We start from the raw sequence: 17,190 nt of genomic DNA on the forward strand, positions 1-17,190 counted from the left end.
AGATTGATGGGTAAAGAAAATAAGTCTCCTTTTACCCCACTTTTTCATCATCAATTTTACAGCTTTACTATCAAGAGACGAGAATGGAAAAAACTTCGTCTCCGTTTTTGTTACCTATTTTAATCTCCATTTTTTCACAGAGGTCGGACGGAGATTCTCAAAATTAATGTGAAAAGATCAAGTTCAGTAGGTTATATATATATATATATATATATATATACACAAATAATATTCATTTGGAAGAAATTTTAATTAATACTTTATATTATATAATATAAAACATCCTAATAAATACATTAACATTTCACACTAAAAATATAATATAATACTCACCCTAATTTCTAAAATATAAAATTTCAATATTACCATCCTTAAAAAAAATATTTATTTATATATTAAGTAAATAAATAATATATATATATAAAAGTTAATTTTGTGCTTTGTTATATATTTAAATATAAAAAGTAAGGTAGGACGAGGATTTGGGAGAGATCCGGATAGACAGAAATATAATATTATCCCTAGTCCCATTTAATCTAATGAAAAAAAAAAAGATTTTTTCACTCTATTTAAAATAAATCTCAGCACAACTTAAATAAAATCTCTATATATAAGTGTAAGGATATAGAAAACAAAAGTGTAGGAAGATATTAAGGATACTTGGTTACCAAAAAAACACAAACAAAAGTAGGAGCGATAGAAATGAGTATAGAAGACAGCCTCTCCCTAGGTTTGATAAGGACAATGTATTAATGGTTAGCTATTCCATTATATACTCTAATGAATGCATGGTGATTATACATACATATATATATATATATATATATATATATATATATATATATATATATAAGAGTAAGGTTTTTGATATGGGGGTATTGGGAGGGAATTGGAAGTGGTGTTCCAAAGGAAGGGAATAAAGTGGGAAAGTAAAAGAAAGTAAAGAGAAGGGAGAGTGGCAGAGTATAGAAGAGAAGAGAGTGTGTGTATAGAAATGGGTGACAGCCAAAACTAAGGAAAGCAAGCAGACTCAAACTGCACACACCACCCCCCAATCAACCCCAATTATGGCACAGAATTTTATGTGCTTTTCTCCACTTTCAAACTGTCCATGAACAACTAGACTACCTTTTCTTCCATGTGTATAATGACAGAAAGAAACCAACCCATTAATGGGAAACACAAGGGAAAGAAAAAACCTCGTAAAAAGCAAACCTCCACAGGTGGTATGATATTGTTCACTTCAAGCATAAATGATATTCCTTACTTGTAAATCCATGATTATCCTCTTAATTAGACAATGTGGACTCCCTCTCAACAATCTTCAACATGATAGAGCCTCCTTTAAGACTTATGAAGCCCTCAAACAACCTTTCCTTAATCGAGGATTGACTTTTTTCTCTAGAGTCCTCAAACAAAATACACCATTTGGTCGACGATTGAGTCACTTTTGACTAAACCTTTGAGGCTAGCAACTTCTTTGTTCGATACTTGAAGATTCGATTAGTATGGTTAAATTAAGTGCATGGCTCTGATACCATGTTATGGACCACGGACCTCCACAATAGTATGCTATTGTCAATTTTGACTATATGCTCTCATGGGTTTGGTTTTTGTTTTTCCAAAAGGTCTCACACCAATGTATATGTATTCCTTAGTTATAAACTCATGATCATCCTCTTAATGAGCTAATGTAGGACTCCATCCCAATAATCCTCGACAAACTTCCGACGTTGCCAATGGTGGAAGGTGGTGGCAGCAACTGTGACTTGGCCTATTTCTACTGCTCTGTAAACCTGTTTATTTGGTCGAGCAATTGTGCTGCTTTCCGCTTACCCGTCTGTGACATATTATGCCAAATCTACTAGCAAACTAGTCACTCCGGGCTTCTTTGCTTCCACGAGATGTCGCTCGTCTCCTGCACAAAGATTCACCAAAACTGCAGCTGCATTCTCCCTGTTCCTAGGGGATCCTGTTGCAATGAAATCGACTAATGGTATGATATTGTCCACTTTGAGTGTAAGCTCTCATGGCTTTGCTTTGGGCTTCCCCAAAAGGCCTCATACCAATCGAGATAGTATTCCCCACTCATAAACCCACGATCTTCACTAAATTAACCAATGCGGGACACACTCCCAATAATCCTCAACAGCGGAATGTCTCCCGATGCACCAATCGTTGTTTTATATTCGTCGACAACAGAAAGGCTGAAAAGAGTGGCTGCAGCATTTTCACGTGCTTCCATACTCCCCGACTTCAGCTCATGGACTGTGCCAGGTGCTGCCCTACAGGACATGATACTTCTCTTATTATTGTCACAGCCTGTTCTTGAGTGAGGAGGTTCGTTGTCCAAAGGAGGCCAACAAGGGGAGGGATTGCACCAGCTTCAGCAAAGGCCACATGATTTATTCAATAGAATTGACATTTTCTCAAATTTCTCCCCTGGATCTCCATTGCTAGCTGAAACCATTTCATGTAAAGCAAGAGACACTTGAGTACGATCAGCTATATCCATTACCTCCACCTTCTCACCCAATCCCTTTGCTGTTGTTATAGAGAGAGTGGAGGTTAACATACAGCAGGGCATCTTGTGTATCAATCCTTCCTTTACCTCTTTTGAATTGAGAGTGAACAAGCTCAACCTGGACTCAGAAAGACTTAGATATGCAAACAGCGGTATGAAACATTAATAGCTTATTCAAACCTCAAAATACTTTAAACTATCAGGTCTCTTGATAGAAAGTCTGAAGCTATACCCTAATTCTTTAGCTTCTACTTCCATGGCACAGAATTCAATCGATAAAGATTCTAAGTTATAATCTTTCAACAGTCGAGAGCAGCTAGAAAACCATTTCAAAGATATTAAGAACAAAAAGCGCAATGATAAAATCCTTTACCTGCTCCTTAACTTCATCAGATATATCAAGATCTTCATGTGAAATTTCATTCAGAGCTTTCTCTAGTCTTGCTGTCATCCTGTGAAATTGATTCAAATTTTGCTCTTTCTCCAAGGCCTGAAGTTCGAATCAAAAAACAGATTAGAACAAAAAAATATATAGAGCATAAAAAAAGAAATAATCTGATCGGCTGCCGAGATTTGTCTCACATACATTTTCCCAATCTTCAGCAAAATCATGATGATCAATTGAGAATAAAGGCAGAAATTTAGACAGAACCTAATTCATATCATCCCACACAAAACCAAAATTCCAAGTTTAGATTACATACGAGTAAAATCTAGAGCAATCGTGAATCACATTGTAATCAGCATCATACGTAAATATACAAGGTGCAAGTACGAGATAACAGCTGCAATGCGAACGTCGTCTAATCGAATTGAAGGCATCAGCAAAGTGTGGTTGAGATGTCCATCGAAACATCGTTTATAGCCTAAGCATATAAAGCAAAATGTTTTGTTCGGATACAAATGGAAGCGAAAGTAGGCTCTGAAAATCACAATAGCAGATAATCTGCGATCATTTTTTTTCATTTTCCACTCAGCCAAATAGACATCCGAAACAATTAAAGATTCAACACTGAATCGGAACGAAATTCATCCATTCACAACATTGCAAGGCAGAACAGACCGCGCTAATTAAACAGATAGCACACAAACAATGGGAGTAAACGCACCAGACAATTGCTCCCCTCGCTCCCAAGTCTAAGCAACTCCTTGGGCGAATCCAGAGCTTCCTTCAACGACGCCAGAGCTCTCACGGTATCATTCGGCAGCGCCTGATTCATATCCCACATTGAAAATTGTTATAAAACAAAAAAAATTATTTGCCATTTTAAACGGAGAATTTATAGATTAATTTATTGTCTTCTTTATCCCTCTTACATTAACTTAATTCCAACCGTACCCTTTATTTAAAACTAAGTTTTTTTTTTTTATGAAAAATTAAAATAAAAATTTCCTTGCTTTTATATAATAAATAAAAGTTCATATTATAAGTATTATTTTTAATTTATTTCATTATTTTGAACTTTATAACCATAGATTTAATAATATAACTTACACTTTATTTATTTCATTAATTAAACAATGCTATGTTTTAACTTTAGCTTTGGTGGATTTTTTTGGCTATTTTTTTTTTACCAATTTACCCTTCTATTTAAGTTTCTCACATCACATTCATGATTTTATTTTAATTTATTTGGTTCCCTAGTTAATTATGTAATTAATTATATAACAATAATATAATTAAAAGAATAATTATATTATCTTCCCATTTATGTTAATTATTATCCAAAATTCCCATTTTTGAGTTTTTTCTTTTCTGATTTGTTTTTATTTATTTATTTAATTATTTTCTCAGCGTAGGGTGCAATTGGTAAATGTACCATGTTTTTGGGCGTCTACCTGCTTGGTTGAAGCTTAGTGGGCCAATGGGCCGATAATAATGGGCCATAATGCTATGTAAAGCCCAATTTGTCCTTCTTCTTCGGGCGGCATCGGCATCTTCTCTCAGCGAATCACAATCAAGTGCGAAGAATTTTTGTTTTGAAAACAAATGGTTGAATTACTTGATCGGAAGAAATCGGCGAATTGGCCGGAGCTGATCGGCCGTTGTGTAGTATCTTTCATACTTGTTTTACTAACTCAATTCAGTCAATTTCTAGTTCCTCAGTTCTTCTTCGATTTGCCCGTGTTCATTCAACTTCTACTTTCAGGTATTTCTCTATTTCTTGTGTTCTTCCTTGAAGCTGATTTGATTGTTGCCATTCACTGAGAGGTTGTCTTGATATTGCAGCTCTATTACTTCTAGCTGTTGTAGGGGCAGTAGGATGGTGCAGGCGGCTTCTTCGAGTTCGAGCGTCAGCTCCGGCGTTCGTTTTCTTCAGTCTACTTTTTGTTTGGGTGGTTTACATAGCTATTGTTCGACAAGGTTCTTTTCTCAAGCTTCTAATTGCTTCTTATGTTTCTACTTCAGAACTTGATTGATCTGAATGATGGAAGACGTAAAACTTTGGAATAACGTGATAGTTTACTAGTAAATTAGAGCTGAAATGTCATTTTAGGAGTAGAAGCTGCTCTTTAGATTCGAAGACTAACGAATAATTAGTGTTCAATTTATTTTTTCCTATTCGACTGGCGGGAATTTAGTTGGCTTCCCCACTTCCTAATTGCGTTTTCTTTCAATTGGATTTGAGGGATGAGAGTTCCTCAGTTCATCAAGAAATCTACCCTCCCGCCAATGTATTTGAATTTGCACGAAAAAAGAAACATAACAGAGCTATCTATTCTGCATAGTCTAAATAACAATATCTTGTGTGCTTTGCAGCTGCTACACATTTGATGGATCTTCTGTTTAATGGGCAGATAATCTTGCTCATTTTTGGCCTTTACAGGTCTGTTTCCCAACTTTTCTGTTGATTCTTCAGAATTCCTTTTCTCCATAACTAACGGAGGCAAGGTTTTGTAGTTGATTTTTTTCATATTTCACGGGAAATATCTTATGTTATTACCTCATGATGCCTGCTTGTCTGGTGTTCTATTTCTTATTCTAACAGACAGGTTTATAATGGCAGGATGTTATCCAGTGATCCTGGTTTGGTATCATATAGTCCACCCCCTTCGGATTTAGTTGCCCAAAGTTCAAGTTCAGAAATTGACACTTACCATCAGGTTGAAATTTAATTGAGCTTATTATGTTACAGTGTCTTGAAATATCAACGATCTATCTATTATTCCTGCAGGAAACAGAGTTTCTAACGAGTAGTCCTTATCTCAGGCGTTCAACTGAAGCAGTAGATTCTCTCTCTCTCTCTCTCTCATGTTTAGGAAAATAACAAATATTTTGCCATCATTCAAAATTTCATATTTACCTGCCCATCTTGTTTCTGTTTTTGTGTTTGTTTTAAGTGATTCCTGATTAGAACTTTGCGACATTTATCCTGTTCTTAACCTTTAACTTGAATATTATCCTACGTTTCCTGCATCAAGGCCATGTTAAGTATAATGGGTATTGCTTAAGTTGTAGGTACTTTTGTTACCATGGAAGTTCTTGTTCTTTTCTTTCAGTAATTGACTGATATAACTTTTGGTTAATGTTCTTCTTCCAAGGATACTGAATTGGGTGATAGGGTGAGATGCTGTCAGATCTGCAAAGCATATGTTAAAGGCTTTGACCACCATTGTCCTGCATTTGGAAACTGTATTGGTAAATAGTACATGATGGCAATGATGAAGATTTTAGTTAAATCTTTTATAGGAAAACTGTTAATTAATTTATCTACTTAGGTTAGCATCGTCTCATTTTGTAATTTCAAGTCGATTAGAATCTTCACTTGGGCTGAAATGGCGTAACTTGCTTGTGATTGTAGTGCAGGGCATAAAAATTATCTCCTCTTCATTGTTCTACTAATTGGATTTCTCTGGACTGAAGCAACTTATTTGGTGTGTTTATCTCAATGTAAGTCTATCTTTAGCTGAACCCATCTTAAGTTTCATTGTACAGTACTTAACCGATTTTTCAGATGCAGCGCAGTCTGTGGTTCCTGATGGCGATGGAACTAGGCTAGAGGTGTGTCTCTGCATTCTTTTCCTTGGTCGCTGTAGTGACTTGTATTATCATGCATGTGAAGTGTTTAGAACCTGTGCCACTGCTGCTAACACCATTTGAACCAACTGTTCAGATTAGTCTCTCAAGGAAAGTGGCCAGCAGCACCATGCTATTCTCCATTCTACAATTAGTATGGCAGGTGTATTTCTTTCGCTTATTTGTATTCATATAGGAGGCTTAATTCCAGTTGACACAGGACATTAAGAATCCAAAACCTGTCAAGATTTTGTTTTACTTGAAATGCGATACATCTTTTACAACTTTTAGGTGGTGTTCTTACTGTGGCACATGTATTGTATCTGCTTCAATATCAGAACAGATGAATGGGTAAGTTCCTAACTGCTATGGGGCACTAAAATTTTTACGATCTCGTCTCGCTTTGTTAAAAATTTTCATTTTAGTGATTTGTTCAATTCACCTCATGACTCACCCCTCCATTTCAGATTCACTGGAAGAGGTACCCGGAATTTCAAATTTTTATCCAGTCTTCGCATGGTAAGAATACCTTGCAAAAATATTCTCTACGGCTTTAATCATGGGAATATATATATGTTTATACAACTAGTTGCAACTCGGTGGTCTGCAGGCGAAAAGTCCAGTGAAGTGAGGTTCAAAAACCCATATGACAAAGGAGTTTTACAGAATTTGAAGGAGTTTATGGCGTCAAAACGTTGAGACTAGTGTTTGATATTGACCTTGGCATTCTTCGGCAATGAGTTTTTACTGGTTTCAGTAATTATCCATGCTCTTAACTTGTCTATTTTTTAACACAACAAATGTGGAGTGCATGAGTGAGCCTTCAACCTCTAAAAATATTATAGGTGCCTTTAATGACTATGCTCTAATGGACTCAAATCTTGTATATTCTTAAAATATATGTATAGGAAAGGAAATATTGATCATATTTTGCTCTGTACTTGCTCATAACCACTCTAATCAGTTCCAAACTTTGTAGTTTGATTAGCCTAGACCCAGCTTCGAAATCAGAGGAGCAACTTTCTATCTCACACTAACAAAGGAAATCAAATTGACTGAAGTATCCAGGTTAATTCATCTCTCTCCTTGTTTATTCTCTTATAGTTTTTGTTATTTGGTATCTATGTAAGGAGATGACCTGCATAAGAAAATGAAGAATATACGTTATCTTTTCATAATAGTTGGTCTGAGGAAGAGATTAGGGGAGTCATACAATATCTAAGGGCGGTGGAAATGGGCAATTAGGTTAGAGATTAGGGAGTGAGCTTGTAATAGCTCAAGCCCACCGCTAATAGATATTGTCCGCTTTGACCGGTTATGTATCGTCGTCAGTCTCACGGTTTTAAAACGTGTCTACTAGGGAGAGGTTTCCGCACCTTTATAAGAAATGTTTCGTTCCCCTATGCAACCGATGTGGGAGCTCACAATCTACTCCCATTTGGGGGCCCAACGTCCTCGCTAGCACATCGCCCAATATCTAGTTTTGATACCATCTGTAACAAACCAAGCCCACCACTAGTAGATATTGTCTGCTTTGACCTGTTATGTATCGCCGTCAGCCTCACGGTTTCAAACGCGTCTACTAGGGAGAGGTTTCCACACTCTTATAAGTAATGTTTCGTTCTCCTCTTCAACCGATGTGGAATCTCACAGAGCTAATTGTGTTAGAGAGTAATAACATGAGATTAACAAAATAATTCGGGGGCTAAGTATGCGATTACAAGGAGATCAGGAAAAGAAAAAGATCTAGAAGGAGACAAAAATGATGATAACATAATGTTATTTCTGAAGAACACAGTAAAAAGTTGGATACTTTAAGAGAGTAAAAAATTAAAAGAGACATTGTGTTTGCTTTACTTAGACCTCATTATCAAATGTTATTATCTCTCTTAATCAATGTTTCCTTTACTTAAACCTCATTATCAGGCTCTATAATCTCCTCCAATTTATAGCAGGAGGGAGAGAAGACTTTGGGTGTTGGAAGTAGGGAAGGGAATCAGAAAAATTAAATGCCATCATTAAAGACTTAAATTAAGATAAAAGACGAATTTTATAGGCTCTATAGGCTCTAGGCTTATATCCTTACTCCGCTATATTCATATATTTTGAGCTATTGCTACTGTCGAACTGTTTGTGATTGGGAATTAAATGTAGTGTAGCTTCGCTCAACTTACTACTTGGTTGATTTAAATCTTTAAATCTTCAAGGAAAATGTATATGTTAATTATCGATGAGTTAAATTGTGAGATCCCACCTCGGTTGGAGAGAGCAACGAAACATTTTTTTTATAAGGGTGTAGAAACCTCTCTCTAGTAGACACGTTTTAAAACGGTGAGGTTGACAGTGATACGTAACGTGTCAAAGTAGATAATATTTGTTAGTGGTGGGCTTGAGTTGTTACAAATGATATCAAAGCTAGACACTGAGCGATGTGCCAGCGAGGACATTAAGTCCTTGAAGCGGATTGTGAGATATCACACCGGTTGGAGAGGAACAAATCATTCCTTATAAGAAAATGGTGTGGAAACCTCTCTCTAACAGATGTGCTTTAAAACCATGAGGCTGACGACGATACGTGATGGGCCAAAGCGGACAATATCTGTTGACGATGGACTGAAGCTGTTACATAAACAAACTGTATTTGGTAGTTGTCAATTTGAGCGTATATCAAAGATATAAAATATTATTGAATTAAAATAAGGCACATTATTAGATCGAAAAATAAAATAATAAAAATATAGTCTTTAACTTACTAAAATTATTATTTAAATGAAATTAAAAAGAGCATCAAGTAATTTAATAAAACAAATTACTAAAATTAAAAAGAAAAGAAGTTTTCGAGAAATTAATTAATGAACATTTATTCCCTAAACAAATTAATTAATGAACATTAGTGTATGACTTGTTGGTCAATCGCGCAACATTAGGAATCTAACTGCCCGAAAAATATCCGATCTCTGCCCGCAGTCAGCATTACAACTTTCCGTACTGGCACGTTCAGCTTCTCTCTGTTTTCCCGATTTCAGGCTTCTCCATTTCCCCCTTTTGGGACCCGATTGTATATAGTGATGGACCTGATGGACCTCTTCGTATTCTGTGGCAGTGGCCTCAATTTCTGATCGAAGAGCGTCTTTAATGGAGGTCAGAGGCTGCGGCAGGGACCTCTGCTGAGTTGCTTCTGCTCTCTACTGAGCGATTTCAACAGAGGAAGAACATGGGTCAGGGGCTGAGTTGCAGTGCGAGTCATGAGAATGGATTGTTTAGTGCTGTCCAGTGCGGAGATTTGGAAATCGTTCAAGTTTTGCTGAAGAACGAACCGTCTCTGTTGCATAATACCACTCTCTATGATCGTCAATCTCCGCTTCATATTGCCGCTGCTAATGGCCAGATCGAGGTGTGTTCTTGTGTTTTGCTTGTTGTTTGATTTCGATTTCGTTTGATTTTGTTTCGTTTTGGTGCATATGTTGAGAGATTAGGGGTATTGAATGTGGTTGATTGAGCTGTTTCTGATGAGAACTCTGTTTTTTTGTGTGTTTTGTTTTATCATTATTAGATCCTCTCTTTGCTTTTGGAACGATTTTCCAATCCGGATTTGTTGAATCGTCACAAGCAGGTAGGGTTTCTTATTCTAATTTGAATTTTTCAGTTACTTTCAAATGATTTCTTCTCAGTTCTCAGTGGATTTTGATTCTTCAATGCGAACGTTTCTTTCAGACTCCGCTCATGTTGGCAGCAATGCATGGAAAGATCTCCTGTGTGAAGAAGCTCCTTGAAGTTGGAGCAAATGTATAAATTCCCATTTCTTTTGCTGTTTACAAAAGCTTGATTCGAAACACTAATTTGGATATGAATCTTCTCAGATTTTAAAGTTTGACTCCCTTCACGGGCGGACTTGCTTGCATTATGCTGCTCATTATGGCCATTTTGATTGCTTAGAAGCCATTCTTTCTGCTGCTCAATCAAGCCCTGTTTCTGCTTCCTGGTATTTGTTCATCTCTTTAACAAATACCCATTAGCTTTTCAGGTGAACTCATTGATTAACTTATTGTGAAATAGGGGATTTGTACGATTTGTGAATATTAGAGATGGTAAGGGAGCAACCCCTTTGCATTTGGCAGCTCGTCAAAGACGACCTGAATGCATTCATATTCTGTTGGATAATGGAGGTCTTGTTAGTGCTTCAACTGGTGGCTATGGGTATTTTTCTAAATCAAGTAGTTTTTTAGCTTCCTTTCGTGTAAAGATGGATTTGAAAAGAAAAAAAAATTCTATGAACAGATGCCAAGGAAGCACACCCCTTCATTTAGCAGCTCGTGGAGGGTCCTTGGATTGCATCAGGGAGTTGTTGGCTTGGGGGGCCGATCGCCTTCAGAGAGATTCCACTGGGTATCACCAAAATACCAATTTACATCATAACCTTGTTTTAGCTGCACATAATCAACGAAACACCCTTTATAAGGGTGTCGAAACCTTTCTCTAGCAGACGCGTTTTAAAGTCATGAGGGAAAACCCAAAAGGAAAATTCCAAATAGGACAATATCTGTTAGCGGTGGGCTTGGCCGTTACAGATTAAGCTAATTAATGTGTCTTTCTCTCTGTTTACAGGAGAATTCCTTATGTAATTGCTATGAAGCACAGACATGGAACCTGTGCAGCCTTGCTGAATCCTTCATCCACTGAGCCACTTGTTTGGCCATCGCCCTTGAAGTTTATTAATGAGCTTCATCAAGAAGCAAAGGCTTTATTAGAACAGGCATTAATGGAGGCCAACAGGGAGAGGGAGAAGAGCATCTTGAAGGCAACTCCTGATACAGTGGTTGACAATTTGTCTGAGGTAATCAAGAATTCCTTAAACTTTTAGAGTAGATTTTAAACACGGCAGCCATCGAGCATTCGAAATGCCGTGGCTCGTGATCTCTCTGTTTGACTCGCACCATAAAGTTGAGTTTGAATCGAAAATTTTCGAGTAAATATCATGATTCAAAGTTTTTATAGTGATTGATTGTTATGGTTTTGAAGCTTTTGGAACTCCCCATCTACTTGTCACTATTAGTGGCATTGCTTTCCCAATTTGGCAGCATTCACTTTATTTCTGAAAGCATCTCTGATGTAATGTAGACTTCTCATTTGTTTCTTGGAGAGCTTTTTCAACTTAGACTCTTAGGAGACACGTGATGAATGGTCCCATTATCTGCACCTTCAATTATCAGTTCTCTTCACTTACTGAGCTTTTGAACAATTATTAGCATTGCTTTGCTTGCTATGCTTCTTGCAGATCAGTGATGGAGATACAGAGCTATGCACCATTTGCTTTGAACAAGCTCCCACAATTGAAGTTCAAAGCTGTGGCCATGTCATGTGTGCTCAATGCACCCTTTCCCTTTGCTGCCACAGCAAGCCAAATCCGACCACAGCCTGCGTAACGCCCCCAGTTTGCCCGTTTTGCCGAAGCAACATTATTCGTTTGGTCGTCGCCAAGACGAAAACAATGGAGGAAGTTGATGATCATGAAACTAATAGCTCATCCAAGCAGAGAAAGGGAAGGAAGGGTGTGAACTTGAGTGAGGGTGATAGTAGCAGCTTGAAAGGGTTGTCGTCGATGACTGCTTTCGGGAAGATGAACGGTGGCCGTGGCTCTGGACGGATAGCTGCCGCAGACGATGATCAATCAGTTGATAAGCTTGGTTAGTAGGTGAAAATGGCAAATCATACCATCTTTTTGATCAATCAAGCTCCCTTTTACCCTTTCTCGCATTGCATAAAGATCAAAGTATTCAATGACTTGAATTTGGTGTTGGGTCCCATCAATAAATAATATAAGAAGGAAAAAATAATAAATAAATAAATAAAGTCCATGTTTTCTTATAGGATTGGGGAAAAGGAGAGATATTAAGCAAAGAAGTTGGTGGTGAGTATTGTCTTTGTGGGTCAAGTTTTTGTAATTTGATTTCTTTATTTATTTTATTTATTTAAAAGAGTGAAAAATATCTAAATTCTTGAATGGATGGAAGGAGTGAAGGCACGTGGCTGTAGGGGTGGGGGGGGTCACGTGATGATGTCTCTCATTAAATAAATAATTAATTTGGGTAAGTTTTATTATATTTATGACGTCTGACTTGGACACGTGGAGTGACGTGGAGGAAAGGCTTGAGAACAAGACGTTCAACTCTGACTCTTATAATTTTTTTCCGCGATTTGTTTTTCAGAGCAATTACGAAAATTTTTCATTTACTATTAAAATAAAATATTATTATTATTATTATTTAAACTATATATCCATGAAAAACCGGATCGGTAATTGATTGGTTTATTTATTTATTGAATTATTAGCATATTAATTATACTAATAATTTGTCAATACGTTAAAATATTTTAATATATATATATATATATATATATATATATATATATATTTTTTTTATTTATTTAAAACTTTCAGAAACTATATTAGGTTTAGTAAGTGTAAAACGTGATTAGGACTTGACAACCAAAACATTTTTTTTTTAATTTTTTTGTTTTTTTTAATATCATTTATTTAGTCCATTTTTAAAAGAAACAGTTGCTTAGACAACGTCACCTCCCAATTCTAATTCTAATAGCGTTTTCAACCAATAAAGGGTTTAATTCAATTTTAAATTGACAAAAACCTAACCTAATTTGACAATATATATATATATATATATATATATATATATATATATATTATTGCATTTTACTCTATGTTTAAGATATTCTTAGCTATCGAGAAACGTCCCTTCTTTCCATATAAATGTCCAAGACCAAATGATCGAAGAACCCATCGAGGTTGAGGTATCAACTTATTTAATTTTGATTAAATTGAATTCAAATAAATAAAATTTTTATGAATTAAGTTAGTTTACGTGTTATAAAATTAATTCAATCTAACATTATGTCCGATAATTTAATACATTTATTCATTGAATTATGCTTATGTTTGTATCTGGTGGTTAGACAGAGTGTACACAACGATTAGTAAGATAGAACGAACGCTTAACGAATTTCCCGAGAAATTGAAGAAAGAAAGAAAAGGTAACTCTAAATTGAGATAATTATTTGTTTCAAAAGGCAAGAAGAAATTTAATCAATATCAAAGCAAGTTCAGTGTCCACAAACGCAAGAACAAAGCAATGCAATTCCATGGTCATTTGGTGGTTCAGTTCCGCCATTTCTTCCAGTATGAGCATCTGAACCAAGGCTAGGTTGAGGAGGAGCCACACAGCCATTGATGAATAAGGAGTTTGGTTCTGGAGCAGACTGAGCTAACTCCATTTCATCTCCTCCATACATCATTACACTTTGATTTCTTCTGTTTTCGTCTGCTGCTCTTCTTTCTTCTTCTAAGAATTGGCCTAACGACGGGCCGTTGTAGACGCTATCTGCATCGGTGTTGTCCCTCGAACATAACGAGAAGAGCCATGTTCTTGATCTGGTATTGCTCCTCTTGTTCTTTGTGCTTTCTGTTCTTCTTCCTCTGATTGATCTTCTTGAGAGCTCCAAAATGTTAGAAACTCCTATTAGACTCCCTAGTGTGATGCTTTTGTCATGGAAGAATGATCCCGTCGACTGCAACGTTAACAAATGGCACGACGATGTAAGATCGATAGTCACGAGTCATAACTGTGGCTATTGAAAATTGTTGACCTCTTTCGACACTCAGAGTATGAAACCCGACATCGAAATGTCGAGTTAAGGACACAGAATGTTAGAAACTACGACTCTCCACAATGGTATGATATTGTCCAGTCACCCTGAGGCCTATAAAGCCCTCAAACAACCTCCCCTTAAATCAAGGCTAGACTCCTTCTCTGGAGCCGTTGAACAAAGTACACCCTTTGTTCGACAATTGAGTCACTTTTGACTACACTTTCAAGGCTCACAACCTCTTTGTTCAACATTGACACGACTAAGTTAAGACCATGACTCTGATACCATGATAGGAACCACGACCCTCCACAATAGTATGGTATTGTCCAGTCACCCTAAGGCTTATGGAGCCCTCGAACAACCTCCCCTTAATGAGGCTCGACTCCTCTAGAGCACTCGAACAAAGTACACCATTTTTTCGACATTTGAATCACTTTTGACTATACCTTCGAGACTCACAACCTCTTTCTTCAACATTTGAGAATTCTATTTATATGACTAAGTTAAGAACATGACTCTAATACCATGTTAGGAACCACGACCCTCAACCAATGATCAACCCCTTAATTAGCCGATCCCAACAATCCTCAATACCTCTACTAAACAACTTATAATCACTTAACTCAGCATTATGGCATCACAAAAACAGGACCAAATGAACTAAACAAGCAATCAAAAGATCAACAATCATTTATTTGCTACTCCATCCACATTACTTTCAAATACTTTCATGCATTAAGAGATATAAACACAAAGAACAAGACTAAACAGTAACATTCCCAGATCTGATAATCATCGTTCTGAAAACACAAGAACAGTAAGAAATACACTGACCTCAGTGTCCAAATCGGATGAAGAATCAGTGAATGAAATAGGAGAAGCCGTGATCAAAGTGTTGAAAGACAGTGATCCAAAATAGTCCCTGTTTCCAGGTACCCCAACTCTTAGATTCAAAGGCTGTAAACCAAGAGGCCATCCCTCTCCCTTCAATCAAATCAACAACAAATCATTCCAAAACTACAAAACAAATCCGATCAAACAAAACCCCAAAACAGAGAGATCCACATGAACAATCCAAACGAAATACCTGTTGAGCCATACTCGGACTTGATTTGTGAAGAATCCGATATCATTTCAGACACAGAGGCCTTGTCATTTCCTTCTCTACTGATGAATTAGCGAAGAAATCAATATGAGATTTAGATGAACAACGACGAAATCGGGTTGGTTTCATGGATTTGGGGATTTTGGAGGCGGTTAGAGAAAGCGAGTTCAAATGGGTCAAAAAGGAAAGGAAAGGGCTTAGGATTATTACCCATTTGGAAGCATTTTTCTGTTGCTTTTCTTTTGATTCGCTTTCGCTTTCGCTTTCTTTTTCCTCGTCTCTTGGTTTTGTAGGAATCGTTTCTTTTGGCATAATATTATCGAAGAAAGCAAAGCCCCAATTTCAGAAACTGTCTCCCTGGATTTTACGGTTTTACCCCTCATGATTTGGTAGAAGGTGGAGGGAACAGGGGTAGATTAGGAAAGAGAATTTGGTGTCGCTTTACCCCATGATGATCGGGCAGATTAGAGAAGGGTACTCACTGTAATTGAGTTCACTTTTAAAACTTTTCATTTTATTAAATTCAACCCTAATCTTATGCAAATTATGAAATTAACCCCACCAATATTTTTTTAATTATTTATATATATATTTAAAATAAATTATGACATTTCAGACAAAATATATATATATATATATATATATATATATAAATTTATTTGCTTATATAAATTAGTAAGGTAAATATGAACCAATTTCATGTTACTGCAAATATAGTATTTAAATTTTAATTAATTTTTTTTCTGAGAATAATAAGATCGTTTTTTACCTTTTTGTAATAACTTTTTATTTAATTAACTGATGATTATCTGAAAATTAATTTAAATTGTACTGTGGGCTTTACAAGATTTGCAAGGCCCAAGTTACTCATGTACTGGGCCAAGGTCCAATGGATCGAATGTCGGAGCCCATTAACAATTGAATTTTAAAATATTTGCTTATTAACAACTTTTTAAATTACAATCCACTAAATTTTCTTATTAACAATTGAATTTTAAAATATTTAAAATCAGTTTTTATATATGAACATCACGTTTAGCAATATAAAACCATATATTAATTAATGTTTTAAAATTAATTTAAATCCGACAAATATAATTTTAATTATATATAAAATATTTGTTCTCCCCCATTATCTTAAAACAATGAAAATTTAGAATATTTAATAGAAAATTAAAAATAAAAAAAAAAAGCTAATGGAATTGGAAATCCATGCCGTTTGCATTAAATATTAAAATTACTTGAACAACTACACGACAAATTCAAAAGAAACGCCGTCGTTTCACCTTCTTAACAATCCTACCGCCATGAAGCTGGTTCGAAGGAAACAGCAGCTCCAAATCAACCTCCATTTCGCCGAAGAGACAATGATGCGACATAAAGATCGACCGGCCACCACCGGCCTTCCGTTTCATCGATGGCAACCTCCTCGGCTTTCTCGGCGGCGGAGGACACTCGAGAACCGCTGGAGGCTTCAAAGATCTCGGAGTCTTGACGAAATCATCCCGACAATCTTCTTCTTCTTCTTCCTCGTCCTCGTGTCGAAAACAAGAACTCTGCAACTTTAGCTCCAAAGTGGAGAGTAAAATCTCAAACTTGTCTTCCTTTGGGTGATGCTCCATTATGGGTCTAAAATAAAATTTTAAAAATCAGACTATTTTACGATAATGATATTGATTAGTGCTTAATTGGAGATTTATAGAGAGATGAAGGGTAGAAGGTTCCGAGGTTGAAATCACCCACCAAAATCATGTGAAGAATCCAAAGCAAAATACAACAAATTATAAACTAATCGACAACTTATTTAATTATTATTTCTTTTCTTGAAAATGATATCGAGCTACCTTTATGATATCTTTCTGTTTTTTTAAGGGTCAG

The 17,190-nt window shown here is 36.2% G+C and overlaps 5 protein-coding genes across 10 annotated transcripts; 2 read left to right on the forward strand and 3 right to left on the reverse strand.

Annotated features, from left to right (window-relative positions):
* Positions 1–868: 868 nt before the first annotated feature.
* LOC111794517 (U-box domain-containing protein 13-like) lies at positions 869–3,756 on the reverse strand. Of its 2 annotated transcripts, none has more exons than XM_023676560.1 (3): positions 3,634–3,756; positions 2,898–3,014; positions 869–2,642 (listed from the first exon to the last, which is right to left on the reverse strand). In XM_023676560.1, the coding sequence occupies exons 1-3, from the start codon at positions 3,751–3,753 to the stop codon at positions 2,529–2,531; spliced, it is 351 nt and encodes a 116-aa protein (XP_023532328.1). In that variant the 5' UTR covers positions 3,754–3,756; the 3' UTR covers positions 869–2,528. The 2 variants fall into 2 exon arrangements, with proteins under 2 accessions (XP_023532328.1, XP_023532329.1); XM_023676561.1 differs by having other exon boundaries at positions 869–2,657.
* Positions 3,757–4,477: 721 nt separating this feature from the next.
* Positions 4,478–9,608, forward strand: LOC111794460 (probable palmitoyltransferase ZDHHC12). 5 transcript variants are annotated; one of them, XR_002815084.1, is made up of 14 exons: positions 4,478–4,674; positions 4,755–4,889; positions 5,286–5,352; positions 5,533–5,629; positions 5,701–5,751; positions 6,068–6,164; positions 6,333–6,416; positions 6,481–6,527; positions 6,640–6,705; positions 6,834–6,893; positions 7,010–7,061; positions 7,153–7,298; positions 7,522–7,610; positions 9,569–9,608. XR_002815084.1 is itself a non-coding variant. In XM_023676490.1 (12 exons), exons 1-12 carry the CDS (start codon positions 4,515–4,517, stop codon positions 7,239–7,241), a joined length of 1,005 nt encoding a protein of 334 aa, XP_023532258.1. In that variant the 5' UTR covers positions 4,478–4,514; the 3' UTR covers positions 7,242–7,489. The 5 variants fall into 5 exon arrangements, 2 of the variants coding, with proteins under 2 accessions (XP_023532258.1, XP_023532259.1); XR_002815085.1 differs by lacking the exons at positions 7,522–7,610; positions 9,569–9,608 and having other exon boundaries at positions 6,645–6,705; positions 7,153–7,489; XR_002815086.1 differs by lacking the exons at positions 7,522–7,610; positions 9,569–9,608 and having other exon boundaries at positions 6,487–6,527; positions 6,645–6,705; positions 7,153–7,489.
* Positions 9,598–12,527, forward strand: LOC111794447 (putative E3 ubiquitin-protein ligase XBAT31). The gene is made up of 8 exons (XM_023676471.1): positions 9,598–9,936; positions 10,096–10,155; positions 10,257–10,328; positions 10,403–10,524; positions 10,599–10,739; positions 10,821–10,928; positions 11,148–11,376; positions 11,818–12,527. Exons 1-8 carry the CDS (start codon positions 9,757–9,759, stop codon positions 12,229–12,231), a joined length of 1,326 nt encoding a protein of 441 aa, XP_023532239.1. The 5' UTR covers positions 9,598–9,756; the 3' UTR covers positions 12,232–12,527.
* A 1,055-nt stretch (positions 12,528–13,582) lies between these two features.
* On the reverse strand, positions 13,583–15,571 carry LOC111794496 (uncharacterized protein At3g17950-like). Its single transcript, XM_023676536.1, has 3 exons — positions 15,295–15,571; positions 15,042–15,191; positions 13,583–14,126 (listed from the first exon to the last, which is right to left on the reverse strand). Exons 1-3 carry the CDS (start codon positions 15,304–15,306, stop codon positions 13,662–13,664), a joined length of 627 nt encoding a protein of 208 aa, XP_023532304.1. The 5' UTR covers positions 15,307–15,571; the 3' UTR covers positions 13,583–13,661.
* Positions 15,572–16,535: 964 nt separating this feature from the next.
* On the reverse strand, positions 16,536–16,958 carry LOC111794516 (cyclin-dependent protein kinase inhibitor SMR14). Its single transcript, XM_023676558.1, has one exon. The coding sequence runs from the start codon at positions 16,932–16,934 to the stop codon at positions 16,575–16,577; it is 360 nt and encodes a 119-aa protein (XP_023532326.1). The 5' UTR covers positions 16,935–16,958; the 3' UTR covers positions 16,536–16,574.
* Between the last annotated feature and the right edge of the window lie 232 nt (positions 16,959–17,190).

Source organism: Cucurbita pepo, chromosome LG05 (genome assembly GCF_002806865.2).
Source record: "Cucurbita pepo subsp. pepo cultivar mu-cu-16 chromosome LG05, ASM280686v2, whole genome shotgun sequence".
Lineage (NCBI taxonomy): Eukaryota > Viridiplantae > Streptophyta > Magnoliopsida > Cucurbitales > Cucurbitaceae > Cucurbita > Cucurbita pepo.